The sequence below is a fragment of the Bos taurus genome, chromosome 11, assembly GCF_002263795.3.
Source record: "Bos taurus isolate L1 Dominette 01449 registration number 42190680 breed Hereford chromosome 11, ARS-UCD2.0, whole genome shotgun sequence".
Classification (NCBI taxonomy): Eukaryota; Metazoa; Chordata; class Mammalia; order Artiodactyla; family Bovidae; genus Bos; species Bos taurus.
The window spans coordinates 435,994-451,594 of NC_037338.1; the positions used below are offsets into that span (position 1 = coordinate 435,994).

A 15,601-nucleotide genomic window follows, 5' to 3' on the forward strand; every position below is an offset into this window, starting at 1 on the left:
TTAAGCACGAGTTTTAAAGAGGAGCCACCCTCTGGGTGAGGGTGATCATATAAGCCTCTAGATTGGTCTTGCAGTGACAGGATGACTCTGCCTGGACCAGAGACGTGGGATGTAGACCAGTGCTCCTGCCCACTGACGACACGAGAACTTTTAGCTGGACGAGGATGGGGAGATATCCATTTCCTCCTGTCTGTGCAGGGGTGGCACTGGTACTCGAAATGAGGGCAAAGAGCTATGGTTCTCCCTATCTGCCTTGTGTTGTTACTGCTGTTGTTCAGGCCTAAGCTGTGTCCGACTCCTTGCAACCCCATGGACTGCAGCATGCCAGGCTCCCCTGTCCTTCACTACCTCCTGGAATGTGCTCAAATTTATGTCCATTGAGTTGGTGATGCTATCTTTCCATCGCAACCTCTGTCACCCCTTTCTCTTTTCGTCTTCAATTTTTTCCAGCATTAGGGTTTTTTCCAATGAGTCAGCTCTTCACATGAGGTGGCCAAAGTATTGGAGTTTCAGCTTTAGCATCAGTCCTTCCAATGAATATTCAGGGTTGAATTCCTTTAGGATTGACTGGTTTGGTCTCCTTGCAGTCCAAGAGCCTTTCAAGAGTCTTCTCCAGCACCACAGTTTGAAAACATCAGTTCTTCGGTGCTCAGCTTTTTTTATGGTCCAATTCTTACATTCATAAATGACTACTGGAAAAACCATAGCTTTTACTAGATGGATCTTTGTCTGCAAAGCAATGTCTTTGCTTTTTAATACTCTGTCTAGGTTTGTCGTAGCTTTCCTTCCAAGGAGCAGGCATCTTTTAATTTCATGTCTACAGTCACCACTCACAGTGATCTTGGAGCACACGAAGAGGAAATCTGTCACTAGTTCCGTTTTTTCTCTTTCTGTCTGCCTTTGTGTGTGTGCTCAATCGCTCAGTCACGTCTGACTGCTTTCAGAACCCATGGACTGTGTCCACCGGGCTCCTCTGTCCATAGGATTTCCCAGGCAAGAATACTGGAGTGTGTTGCCATTTCCTACACCAGGGGAATCTTTTGGACCCAGGAATTGGACCTGAACATCTGTCTTCATCCCTCAGCTAAAAGCTGAGTTGGGGAGCTCTACATTAACCGAAGAGGAGTGGCCTGCCCTGAGAAGAAGAGGGGCACCGTGGGAACATGCATGCGTGTGTGCCCGTGTGTTTGTGTGATGAAGGAAGGAAGCTTTCTTGGCCGAGGAAATGGGCGAGAGTCAGCTCAAGCCCAAGAGCCAAGTGCATCTGCTCATGGGGAGGGGAAGGCAGGCCGTAATGACCGTGTGATGCCCTCAGTCACAGGTGGGACGTGGCTAGGTATTCATTAGTAATAGATTACTACTAATAATCTACTCTTAATAGAATCCAACACATTATTGATAGCATGCAACACAGATCTGTTTTTAATGTATTAAAATTTGTGAATCAATACTGCTTTCATTATTTATTTATTTACTTTTGGCTGCACCACATGGCTTGCAGGATTCTTCGTGCCCCAACCAGGAATCGAACTCTCGCCCTTGGCAGTGAAAGCCCGAAGTCCTAACCACTGGACTGCCAGAGAATACTCATACATTAAACTTTTTTTTTGATATGTGTAATATTTTGATGTGGACCAGTTTGTTTAAGTTGTTACTGAATTTGTTACAATATTGCTTCTGCTTTAGATTTTGAGTATTTGAAAGTGAAGTATGTGGGATGTTAGCTCCCCAACCTGGGATCAAATTTGTACCCCCTGCGTTGGGAGGCAACATCTTAACCACTGGACCACCAGGGAAGTCCCTAAACTCTTAATTAATGTTAATAACCACATTTATGGGCTTCCCTGGTGGCTCACGCAGTAAAGCATCTGCCTGCAACGCAGGACACTAGGTTCCATCCCTGGGTCGGGAAGATCCCCTGGAGAAGGGGACAGAAACTCACTCCAGTATCTTGCCTGGAGAAGCCCATGGACAGAGGGCTGGCGGGCTACAGTCCTCGGGGTTGCAAAGTCAGACACAATTAAGCAACCAGCACACACACAACAACAGTTACAATCCAAAAAGATGACTAATGTTTTTGAATGGGTGCTTACTATGTGCCAGGAATCTTTATGGACTTCATTTGATCATGATTAGAATCCTATGAGAGAAGTAGTCTTACAATCCCCATAGACGGAAGGGGAAATTTGAGGACCACAGGAGTTAAAAACTTGCCAAAGCTCACAGAGCTCATTAGCAACAGAATGGGGACTTGAACTCAGGTCTGCCTCACCCCAGAGTTCTGTATCTCTCAACAGGACACTGGTGGATGGCTGTGGGAGCAGAGAGCAGACCAGCATGAAGACCAGCATGGGCTGGAGAGTGTGAGCACCAGTTAATCGGCTGCATGGCCCGCGTAGCACAGGTCAATGCCCTCTCCACTCAGCTCTCTCTTCTATTGCATGGGGAGAGACTGCACTGTTTGATGGGGCTGAAATGAGGATGAAATGAAGTAACACATGCACGAGGTCTGGGAGAGGTGTACTGGTGATGAAGGCAAAGACAGGAGGCACAGATGAGGGGAAGAAAAGACCATATTAAGCACTCACTGGGCATGTTCAGGATTCCAGTTTTACCAGGAGACACACAGCTTGATGAATGAGAAAGCCAGCCTTTCGTTTGACTCACTTTCCTAAACACATTATCTGCTTTTCCAGATCCAAATCTGGCCACATACACCTCAGTTGATGACAGACTGCCAGGGAGTTTTGATTGCTTTGACATGCAAGTTTAAGATAGCCCAAAACCAGAATTTCAGAAATAGGACTTGTTAAAGTCCTAGTTGAGATTCTGTCTGAAGCATAAAATTCAAGAAGTGCTTCTCATTTTATGGAGTTTTAAACTTTAAGACATTGATGCTTTATGAAAATTTCTTTATAAATTTACGCCCACTGGTGGATTCCTGAAATTCCCAGCATTTCTTTTGAAAATTGTAATAATGCAATTTGTAATGAAGGAAGGAAGTTATACAGTTCCTCTTGTAATAACTTTCGGTTGGCTCATTTTTCCTTTCCAGCTAAATTTTAGCAAATGCCCTCTCATAGCCTCTTCCAGCTGATTTGCTGAAGCTAAACATCAGCAGCGAAGCTTGGTGTGCTGCAGTTTGTGGGGTTGCACAGAGTCGGACACGTCTGAGCACTGAGCAACAGCAACAGACATCAGCACCTTTAAAAACTACAGCGCCTCGGAGTTTTGAGTCTTCTGCTATGCCTTACCCGCCCTTTAACTCATTATTAAACACACTCTGCTTTTTCCCTCTGTCATTTCCTCCAAGGACAAGACCAAAAGGAGTACGAACTCAATATTTCCTTCTCAATATTTAAATTAAGAACAAATAATGTAGAGAATAGAACAAATAACCCCCAAGGTGGAGGGGGTTAAGGGAGGGAGGGAATGGTAGGCTGGGGTTAGCAGATGTAAACTTTTATATAGAGGATGGACAAACAACAAGGTCCTATTGTAGATCACCAAGAGCTACATACTCAATAACCTGTGATGAACCATAATGGAAAAGAATATTAAAAATATATATATATATATATGTAAAGACTGAATCACTTTGCTGTACATCAGTAATTAACACAATATTGTAAATCAACTATACTTCAATAAAAATTCATTCATTAATTAAAATATAAATTAAGAACAAATACTAAAAGATATCATTTCCTTGAATTTCTATGAGAAAGGTTAAGGAGATGACTTCAAAAGGAAACAAAAGGTTTTCCTTTCAAGTTTCAGATTTTTATTTTATTTTTTAAAAGTTTTTATTGGAGTATAGTTGCTTTAGAATGTTGTGTTAGTTTCTATTATATAGCAAAGTGAATAAGTTACATATGTACATATATCCCTCTTTTTTTTTTTTTTCAATTTCCTTCCCATTTAGGTCACCACAGAGCACTGAATAGCATTCCCTGGGCTATATATTGAGGTCTCATTAATGATCTATTTTATACACAGTTTTACAGTATCAATAGTATATATATATATATCAGTCTCAATCCCTCCCACCCCAGCTTCAGTTTGCTCTCTACATCTGTGTCTCTATTTCACTTTGCACATAGGTTCATCTGTATCAATTTTTCCAAAGTTTCAGGTTTAAATATCTTTGATCCCACAGAAGGGGGAGGAAGAGACAGAATGTTGGATTGGAATGGGGGTGCCTGGGTGTGCCTTCAAACACCTGCCTTTCATTTCGTTACATCCCAGCCTAGGGGAAGCAAGGGGTGGGACAGAGATTAGGAGAAAGAGGGACCAGCCCTTGGGCCCCCAGGAGAGGCATGACTCTGACTTCCTCCCTCCTCAGAGCAGCTGCTGGGAGGACTGGCCCCAGCTCCAGCTGCCCAGGGAAGGACACAGCTAGTTCAGTGTGGAAGAATAAAAAGTAAAAAGAGGAGCTAAGACGATCTGAGTCAACATTTCAGCCTATTTTCTTCTCTGACTGAGCAGAAAACTAAACTAGTTACTGTTGATCAAAGACAACTGTGAGGCCCTGTTATGAGTATTTCTGTTTGCATTATCTCATGGAACCCTCAGGAAGAGACAGGTTCTATAATTGCCTCCATTTTACAGAGGGGCACCCTGAAGGTGTTGAGTGACTTGTTCAAGGTCACAGAGGGAAGCCAGGGCTCAATCCCAGGCTGCTGGCTGCACAGCTCACAGTGTTTCCCCTGCAAGACCCCACCCTGACACTTACCTTTGATGTTGATCTGCACGCTTTTGGACACGGTCAGCCCTTTTTGATTGTGGGCCTCACAACTGAAGATTGTGGTCTTGGTCAGACCTAGAGGAGAAGGAGAGACCCATGAGACCAGGGGTGGAGAGGCAGGCTGCTGTTTATCAGAATCCTGGGGGAGTCTGGGCATCCTTTTACTTCGTGGTTCAGTGCTTCAAGCCATAAATGCAAAGTTAATTAAAAATGTGTGTTGGTGTTTGAAAAACAAACGTAGGATTAAACCCTGGGTACCAGGAGCAAGGCAACAATGGGCTTAAAAGACATCTGTAATTCATTAAAACTCTTTATTTTTTCCCAACGGTGAGACATGAGGCAACAGAGCAGTATCATTTAGTTTTAAAATTTCAGCAAGGAGCTATGGGAATTGTGTGTGTGCTCAACCCCTCAGTTGTGTCCAACTCTGCGACCCCGTGGGCTGTAGCCCTCCTGGTTTCTCCGTCCATGGAATTTTTCAGGCAAGAATACTGGAATGGGTTGCCATTTCCTCCTTCAGGGGATCTTCCCAACCCAGGGATGGAACCCACATCTCTTGCATCTCCTGCACTGGCAGGCAATTCTTTACCAGTGTGCCACCTGGGAAGCCTGCAATAGGAATTACTGGCCCCAATATTAAGAAGAGTGGTTTATGGGGCTCACCTAGACAACCCCGTGCTTAGCATCCCATATATCCTATGCTACACACTGTGGACAATCAGGACTCCAGAAACAGCAGGACAAAAGCCACAGTTTGTAAAACTTCCGATGAATGAAATTTCCGTTGCAGTGATCCTTTTTTAATAGTGAAAATCAATGTATTCATAAGGGATTATGTAAACACCAGGCATCACTATTACTTGAAGACACTGGTCTGAGTGAAGAAAAATTCTACCATTTCTACCATCTTAGAAATGAAAAATATTCCATTGATTCATTAATTTTAAGGAGAAAGGAAGAGAAGCAATCCAGATCTTAGTTTCTTTATTTTTATTACTGTTTTAATTCTTTCGACTGTGCTGTGTGGCATGTGGGATCTGAGTTCCTCATTGGAAGCACAGAGTCTTAACCACTGGACTTCCAGGGAAGTCCCAAGACCTTGGTTTCTTTCTTTTAAAAATATTTGTATTTATTTAGTTGCACTAAGTCTTAGTTTTGGCATGTGGGATCAAACCCCGGCTTCCTGTACTGGGAGCATGGAGTCTTAGCCGCTGGACCACCAGGGAAGTCCCCCTTGGTTTCTTATAATACTATTCGCCAATGAAAGGAGCCAGTTCCTTGGAGAAATGCTGATTTTCAGTTTGGAGCAGTAAACATGTAAGATGAGCCTGGAGCAAAATATAAAACGTACGACACACACACACCCACACACGCACAAAGGGCCGGGTGGGGGCGGCGGCAAAGAGACCCAGGAGCCAGCTAAAAAAACTCCCAATCGCCAAAGTGGGAACAAGTCGAGCAAGAAAATAAAGTAGCATTAGACTGTAACCAAAGTATAAGATAATTATCCGTGAGTCTTAGCGACATTTGTTGTTGCTCTTGTTGTTTAGCTGCTCAGTCGTGTCCAACTCTTTTTTGACCCCATGGACTATATCCCATCAGGCTCCTCTGTCCATGGGATGGATTTCCCAGGCAAGAATACTGGAGTGGGTTGCCATGCCCTCCTCCAGCGGATCTTCCTGACCCTGGGATGGAACCTGCATCTCCTGCATCTCCTACATTGGCAGGCGGATTCTTTACTGCTAAGCCACCTAGGAAGCTCCTTTACCAATATATACAAGCGATTAAATAAATGGGAGAAGAGACAAAACCCCATGCAGAAGAATTCCAAGTGATTTTTATATTGATGCTCCGCTCCTAAAGAGGAGCATTAATCCTTACTCCTGATCATAATGACTAACTTCCAAAGAGATCGATATGGAAAGGGGAGTCAAAGAAAAACTTTCAAGTGAGGAACTGACACACACTAGCTCAGGTGGAGAGTCAAGGTCAAGGCCAATGCTGTAAGCCACGCTGACAGAGTGTACCCTCGATGTGATGTGATGAGAATGGCACTTCCCCTCTGGGGTCCTCCCCCGCCAAAACACAGAACCCAGATCTAACCACGAGAAAAAGGAGGTAAACATCAGACAGGTCCAAACTGTGGGACACACTACAAAAAAAAGACCTGACCCATACTCAAAGCCATCCACGTCATTAAAAACAAGGGAAGTCGGAGACATTGTCACAACCGAGAGAAGCTGAAGGAGACACAACTAAATCCTAGGCCAGTAGAAGGACGTCAGGTAAAGACTAAGAAAATCTGAATAAACTATGGACTTTCGTTGATAATAATGTCTCGGGAATTTTCAGGGCTGACAGAATAATCAGCTACATGCTAGTTTCAGGCTTACTTACTGGAAGGACATTGCAGTGAGGTAAAAAAGCACGCTTGAGGACTTCCCTGGTGGTTCAGGGGCTAAGACTCTGAGTTCCCAGTGCAGGGGGCCCAGGTTTGATCCCTGTTCAGGGAACGAGAGTCCATGTGCACTAATTAAGACTCAGCACAGCCAAATACATAATAATATAATATATAATAGAGTATGTAATATAATATAGTACATAATTATTTATACTACAATAATATATTTTTATGATATAATAATAATAGAAATAAGGTGCACAATAAATGTAACACACTTGAATCATCCCCAAACCATCCCCCTTATCCGCCACCTCCGGTCCAAGAAAAAATTGTCTTCGATGAAACTGGTCCCTGGTGCCAAAAAGGTTGGGGACCACTGCTCTAAGCCACCACCTGGGGCCCCTGTTGCCCACCACTTTTTCACAGGCAGGCCTGTGACCTTTGGTTTTTCCCGCTGGAGTATCACCTTTAACCTTCCAGGTCGTCAGTTCCCAAATGAGATGCCTGTTTCACCAGGCAACGTGAACTGGCAAAACTTGGCTTATGTTTAGAAAAATCAGCTTTGGCTCAACATAAGACCCTGGGAGCTGCTAGGCAACTTACATTTTGTACATATTTGAGCAGACTTCTGCAGGCTAAACCCAATCATTTGACTTCAATCACCCTTGTCCAAACTCTTGGGAAACCCTTGAAAACAAACCATGAATCCCTCTGACAGCCAGTGGTGAGGGCAAGCCTGGCCCTGCAAAGAAACAAGAGGATGGACCTATTTCCTTGAGATCCACCACTTCCTTACAGATCCCAAAGTAAGATGAGTTAGGCCCATGGTTTTTCAGTCCTGCAAGGTTGACCCATGTCGAGAGTGAAACCACTCAGGATTTTACGTTAAGGGGAAGACGTTTTTCCTCTACATGCTTCTCTTCAGAGGACACACAAAGTCAGCAGCTAATTCCCTGGCACAAGGCACCCATTCCGACTCAGAACTGCCCACAAGAAGCCAAACCATCAAGGGCAGTAGTTTTATCCAGCAGGTTGAGGTGATGAATGCCCACAGGCCAAACAAAGGCTAGCAGAAATGGAGGCTGATTCCAACCCAGATTAACTTTCCCTAGAATTGAATGGGTGAAAACTTTAGGCCAACTACAGGCTTCCTGGCTTAATGTATTCGGTGATACATTTTTCTTTCTTTGGCTTAAGGGCATTAGCTTCCCACTTGGAGGCTCATTTATAAACCTGAGTTGACTGCAGCAACCAAGATGAACTAAGAAAGAGAGCTACCCTATCACTTCTCCCTTCTCCCTCCCTCAACTACTAGACTAGAAAGGATCTTGAAGTTTTAGAGCCCAACCCTGTGGCTTTTCAGGGAGAACAGTACCCACCCACCACGTCTCCACCCTACCACCCAATCTCCCAAACATCCCCGACAGCAGCGCCTCCACGTTTCCTGTTGCCAGATCTTCTCGTGGACACCCCCTGCCTGCATGACATCCCACCCAAGTTCACTATGATGGTTTGCGCCCCTCTTGCTTGGTACTCTGCTGGTTTAAAAAAAGACAGACCCTGACACAAGGTCTGAAAGATATTTTAGGGAACATGTAGCCACAGGATGCTCCCTCAAGGGAAAGACAATCAGAATTGCTGAGGAGGCAGTTCTTAAGAGCACAGTTAGGGTGTTTCTTTGACTTCTGGGTTAAGCAATCCTGTCCTTTTATTTTTTTCCCCTGGTGTTCATCTTTCTACCCAGAGAGGAGAGAAATACAATAATATGCTGCATAAATGAAGGGCTTACACTTATGAACTTGGAACTCCCTTTCTGCCCTGAATTCATTCACTCAACATTTAGTGTGTGGCTGCTGTGTGCCAGATGTTTTCCAGGCACCTGGGATCTATCCATGATACCTGCCCTTATAAAGCTCACATTCTCAAGGACAAAAGAGGGTGAGAAATAATAGCCTTAATAAATGTTACCAAAAGGAGTTTGTGGCTCCAGCTGTTTGCCCCTCAAAAGCCAATAAACAGGCCAGATTGGTGGAAAGGAAAGTGCTTTATTTCAGGTGCCGGCAACCGGGTGGAGGAGGGTGGCGACATCTGTCCAAAGGCCAACTTCTCACCCCGACAAGCAGCGGGTGAGAGCTTTTAAAGGCAGATTGTGGGGGGCGGTCTACATGCAGGAACAGCACAGTCATTTCTAAGTTATCTTCAAATTGGTCATCAGTGATCTGACCAGCATCATCTTGGTTGCTTTAGGTACAGTTAATCTTTAGTTCTAGGGTTCATTTGTTCCCATTTTTTTGTGGCCAATTGCAGGAATTGTGGCAGCTCATGTCCTGGGTACAGTCTGCTCATCATGTAGTTAATTCTCCAGCTAGGTATCTATAAGACAGCTCACAGGATGTGGTTCAGAATCTTATCTATAGCCCTTGAGAAACAGCTGAAGGTCCTTGACTCTGCTTAATGACTACATTATTATTATCTAGTCTCCTTTGTTTTCCTTTGTTTCCACATTTCTCATTTCTCTGATGACTAAAGTTTTCCAGACACAAAAGGCTGGCAGAAGACATTGAGGGGGGCAAGCAAGGGGAGGCAAAGACCTGCTCCGTTTGATAAGCTGCATGCTGTATTAGAAGGTGATTAGTACTTGGGAAAAATAGATGGTCAGGGGGTGTGGAGAACTGGTAGTGATTGTAAACATGTGGGTCAGAGATGGCTCCTTGAAAAACGTCCTCTGAGGAAAGACTTGGGGTGAGGGAACGGGCCAAGTTTATTCTGGAGGGTGAGGGAAGGTTTGAAGTCAGGGAATATATGGGTCAGGCTTCCCTGGTGGCTCAGAAGTTAAAGTGTCTGCCTCCAATTTGGGAGACCTGGGTTCAATCCCTGGGTCGGGAAGACCCCCTAAGACCCCCTGGAGAAGGAAATGGCATCCCACTCCAGTATTCTTGCCTGGAGAATCCCATGGACAGAGGAGCCTGGTAGGCTATAGTCCACGGGGTCGCAAAGAATCGGACACAACTGAGCGAGTTCACTTTCTTTCTTTGTCCTCCAAGAGAGATGGGAAACCTGGGGCTTTGAGCAGAAGACTGATATAACCTAGTCTATGTTTTGTGAGGCTTGTTCCAGCTGCCACACAAAGGCTAGACCTTAGGCAAGCAGGTCCCTTACTTGCTCCGAATTTCTTCCTGATCTGTAAAATGGTAATTAGAAAACATCTAACTGTATCATTGACTGCTATGAGGTTCTTTACTGAAGGCATTGTGAGAATTACAAACTGACACACAAATTCTAGTTATTATTGTTACTGTTGTCATCACAACGAATATTAAGAACTACAGGGACTTCTCTGGTAGTCCAGTGATTAAGACTCCATGCTTTCACTGCAAGGAGCGCCAGTTCAATCCCTGATCCAGGAACTAAGAATCTTGCATGCCTTGCTGTACGGCCAAAAAATAGTAATAATTTAAAAAAACAAGCACTATAGCCAATTAACTAAAAGCAAAACTAGCTTAGCTGTTTTCTAAATGTGGATTTTAACATAAAACACGTATTTTTTAAAAGTAAAAACCAGGACGTTCCTGGTGGCTCAGTGGTAAATAATCCATCTGCCAATGCAGGAGACATGGGTTCGCTCCCTCATCTGGGAAGATCCCACATGCTGGGGAACAGCGAAGCCGGTGCACCATAGTGACTTAGCCTGTGCTCCAGAGCCTGTGCTCCGCAACGAAAAGCCCAGGGCCTGCAACTGAGAGTAGCCCCCACTTGCCGCAACTAGAGAAAAGTCCGAGCAGCAATGAAGACCCAGCACAGCCAAAAATAAAGAAGTAAATAAAAACATTTTTTTTTTTTTAAAGTGAAGACCAGAAAGATCAGCCTAAGTCCCTGATCTCGGTAGGAAGGTAGCTCAAAATGGACAGTGAGTTGGTAACTGTTTCATATAAAAATTTGTCTCAGGTAACATCTGAGTCATTCCTGAAGGCTGCTTCTGTACCCAAGTCCTTACATATGTTATTTCACTGAATCTTCATAAATGTTCTGTGAGGTAGACACTGTTACTATCCCTATTTTGTATAAAGAAGGCAAGTAACCTGCCTAGGGACACACAGTGGTGAACCAACATTAGTTAATGGGATCTTAACCACTTAACCTATAACACATCCTATCGCTAAACACCATAGAGCAAAAGCTTTCCTAGTTCTGCTCTTTATTTTGGGACTCTATTTGTTGATGACAAAGTATTTCCTTGGGGGGAAAAAGTAACTTTGTTTTGAAACAGTTTTGATTTGCAAGAAACTACAGAACTCGTACAGAGCTCCCCGCACCCTTCGCCCAGGGTCCCCTAGTGGTACGTCTTACATAATCATGGTAGCGTGATCAAGTGACTTTGGAACGCTGTACACGTGCTCAGTCGTCCAGTCATGTCCACCTCTTTGTAACCCTCTGGACTGTAGCCCACCAGGCTCCTCTGTCTATGGGATTTTCCAGGCAAGAATACTGGAGTGGGTTGCCATTTCCCACACCAGGGGATCTTCCCAACCCAGGCATCGAACCTGCATCTCTTGTGTCTCCTGCAGTTGAACCACTCAGGAAGCCCAATAGTAGTAACTAAAATACAGGCAGGCCTTACTCAGATTTCACTAGTTTTTGGTTTTGCTTAATTTGGGGGAGGGGTGGTTTTTATGAAATTTCTATGAAATTTTATTACAGGTACAAATATGTATACAAATCAACTGTTTCATCACCAAAAAGAAGTTTCCAGGGCCTTCCCTGGGGGTCCAGTGGTTAAGACTCTGAGCATCGACTGCAGGGGTGGGGTTTGCCCCCTGGTTGGGGAACTAAGACCCCACATGCCTTAGTGGTAGAGCCAAAACAAACAAGCTCCCCCCTGCCACCCCTTCTACAAACATCCTCTGTCAACCTAACCCCTGGCAGGAGCTGATGTGCACGCCGTCACTACAACCCTTTCATTTTGAGAATGTTACCTAAATGGAATTACACAGCACGTAACCTTTGAGACTGGTTTTGTTGACTCAGAATCATGCCCTTTAGACAAAGTACTTCTTCGCTCACATTTCTTAAAGACAGCACTTATGTCACAGAAGAAAAACAACTGGTATCATGAGGGAAAAGTGTACGATCTTCCTGTTCCTAAATGTGCCTGCTCCATGCAGGCTCTGAGTGGGTACGCAGTCCGCAAAGCCATTTCAAGTCAAAACGGCCTCAGCCTAGTTCCCTAAGCACCACCTACTTACTGGGAGGGGCTCGGGTATCACACTAACTTGTCCTCTAAGTTAAGAATAGATGTAAATAAGAATAAGTTTGAATGTAGTTCTTTCACAGTGCTACAACATTTTAACAGTTTAAAACATTTTTCATTCTGAAATGTTAATTATAGATTTACAGAAACAGGGAGCTCCACGTATCCTTCACCCTACCTCCCCAATGTTAATGTCTCAAATAACTACAGTGTCAAAACCAGAAAACTGACACTGGTACCTTCCACAGAGCTTATTCCGATTTTTCCAGTTACATGTGGACTCATTCGTGTGTGTGTGTTGCTTTGTGTAAGTTTATCACATGTGTAGCTTCATGTAACCATATCCCATTAAAGTTTATGTTAAAAAGCATACTATTAGCCTATAGAATGCTTGGTTTCTATTTTACTTCTATCTTCTTAACCAGAAGGAAAAAAATCTTCAAATTAAAGAAAGTAAAATGAAGACTGTAAAGAATCTAAAGCCCAAAATAAGTGTCAGTTGTATCGGTATATCTGACCATTTAGAAATAAATAAGGTCACCAAGTTGAGATAATTTATATCAATATATATAGCCTTGGGTATTAAATTTTGCAGATCCTTCTGCTTGCTAAGCAAACTGAAGAGGAAAAGTTCTAGATGAACAGAGACGGGGACTTCCCTGGTGGTCCAGTAACTGGGACTCCTTACTTCCAATGCAGGGGATGTGAGTTCAATCCTCGGTCAGGGAACTAGATCCCACATGCTGAGCAGTGGCCAAAATGTAAAACAAAATAAATTCTAGATGAACAGAGATGGACAGATTTTGTCCTTGTTTTCATAAAGAAAATGATACTGATTTTGGCAAGTACAAAATCAGTGAGAGACAGAATCCACAGCAGAACTTCAGAGAAGGTTATCAAATCGGTGCCTAGGACACGTGTCCTAGGAGGACAGGCATGGAGTTCAGCTCACCAACAGGAAGTCAAGTCTGATTTCAAAATGAATTGCAAACTGATTTCCAGTCTTTCCAGGACAGTTCTTAGTCCAATGTATCAAGGAATTTCTTAGAAGACAAGATGGAGAGATAAATGGTGGAAAAAATAAAATTAGGCAGATTGGCTGCTGATTGAAAAGTAGACAAAAGAGCTGATTTCATGAATTGATATCAACTCAGAGGTTGCCTGATGGCCACTGTGCTTTGTCCTTGGTTAGATTAGAATCTAGACAGGAAACCGGGAGAGAATTTGCTAATCCAATAAGAGAATCAAGGTTCAAAATGGCCTTAGTAGATTGGGATGATGAGATAAATTTTCATGGGATAAAGGTCACATGATGGGCTGAAATTTCAGAATAATTAAATATACAAAAAGCAGGAGAGCCTTGATTTTGCAGCAATTTATGAGAAAAATGCTTGGGGATTTCAGTTAACCTCAGACTCAACATGAACCAATACATTAACCTCACCAAAAAGGCAATGTAAACTGCATTATCAGAAATAAAGCATTCAATATATTTAAAATGGATAACCAACAAGGTCCTACTGCGTAGCACAGGGAGCTCTGTTCAGTGCTACGTAGCAGCATGAATATGGCATGGGAGTTTGGGGGAGAATGGATGCCTGTATATGTTTGGCTGAGTCCCTTTGCTGTCCACCTGAAACTGTCACACCATTAATTGGCTAACTCCAGTATAAAATAAAAAGTTTTCTTTTTTAAAAAGCAAGGTAAAAAAAATATTCAAAACACAAGAGGTTACAACCTCCACTGAACTTCATACACATCTTTCCAAAATAACACCACCGCTACCAAGCTCTTTCAACAAAGAGAGGAGTTGGGAACATTTTCCAACTAGGTTTTATGAGGTCAGCACTACCCAGATGCCAAAACCGACATCACAAAAACAAAACTATAAACCAACTTCCTTCATGAACACTGTTGTGTGATAAAGACTTGGACTAGCTTTTGTCCCTGGTAATTTACTGAGCAAAGAGAGTGGCTTTGTTATGCTAATGAGGTAACTCAAGTGGATCCACAACTGACTTCTAGATGGGCACTGGTCACCAGAACGACTAAATCATGTGATGGGAGGCTTGGGGCTTTGATCCACGTGATATTAGCTCAAGTTCCTGACCTCTAGGAAAGAGAGAGAGGTCGGGAGACGGTATTCCATCATGGTTAATGTTTTATTCAGTTATACCACATAATGAAGCCCCAATAAAAAAAAATTCTGAACACCAAAGCTCAGCAGTTTCTTCTTCTGTGAACACACTGATGCACCAGGTGACACTCTTCAAGGCAGAAAAGCTCTGCATTTGGGACCCTCCCAGACTTCATCCTGTGTGTATCCCTGGTGAAATAAACTATAACATAAGTAGAGCACTTTTCTGAGTTCTGAGTTATTCTAGAAAATCACTGAACCCAAAGGGGTCATGATGGCTGCGGTTTAGTCACTAAGTCTGAAGCGACACCAGAGCGTCTCTTTGCGACCCCATGGACTGTAGCCCACCAGGCTCCTCTGTCCATGGGATTTCCCAGGTTGCCATTTCCTTCTCCAGGGGATCTTCCCAATCCAGGGATTAAACCCATGTCTCCTGCATTGGAAGTGGATTCTCTCTTTTTTTTTTTTTTAATTTTATTTTATTTTTAAACTTTACAATATTGTGTTAGTTTTGCCAAATATCGAAATGAATCCGCCACAGGTATACTTGTGTTCCCCATCCTGAACCCTCCTCCCTCCTCCCTCCCCATACCATCCCTCTGGGTCATCCCAGTGCACCAGCCCCAAGCATCCAGTATCGTGCTTCGAACCTGGACTGACGACTGGATTCTTTACCACTGAGCCATTTGGGAAACCCAGGGGGGCCATAGGAACCTCCAAATTAACAGCCAGTAAGTACGGAGTCAAGGCAAATTGGAAGTGGTCAAACAAGAGATGGCAAGAGTGAATGTCGACATTCAAGGAATCAGCGAACTAAAATGGACTGGAATGGGTGAATTTAACTCAGATGACCATTATATCTACTACTGCGGGTAGGAATCCCTCAGAAGAAATGGAGTAGCCATCATGGTCAACAAGAGTCCGAAATGCAGTACTTGGATGCAATCTCAAAAATGACAGAATGATCTCTGTTCGTTTCCAAGGCAAACCATTCAATATCACAGTAATCCAAGTCTATGCCCCAACCAGTAACGCTGAAGAAGCTGAAGTTGAACGGTTCTATGA

At 43.5% G+C, this 15,601-nt stretch overlaps 1 protein-coding gene across 1 annotated transcript in view; it reads right to left on the bottom strand.

Annotated features, from left to right (window-relative positions):
• Positions 1-15,601, bottom strand: part of MERTK (MER proto-oncogene, tyrosine kinase) — a 135,671-nt gene that overhangs the window by 55,178 nt on the left and 64,892 nt on the right. Inside the window, 1 exon segment of the mRNA NM_001192024.2 lies at positions 4,736-4,822. Coding sequence (NP_001178953.2) covers positions 4,736-4,822 — 87 coding nt within the window.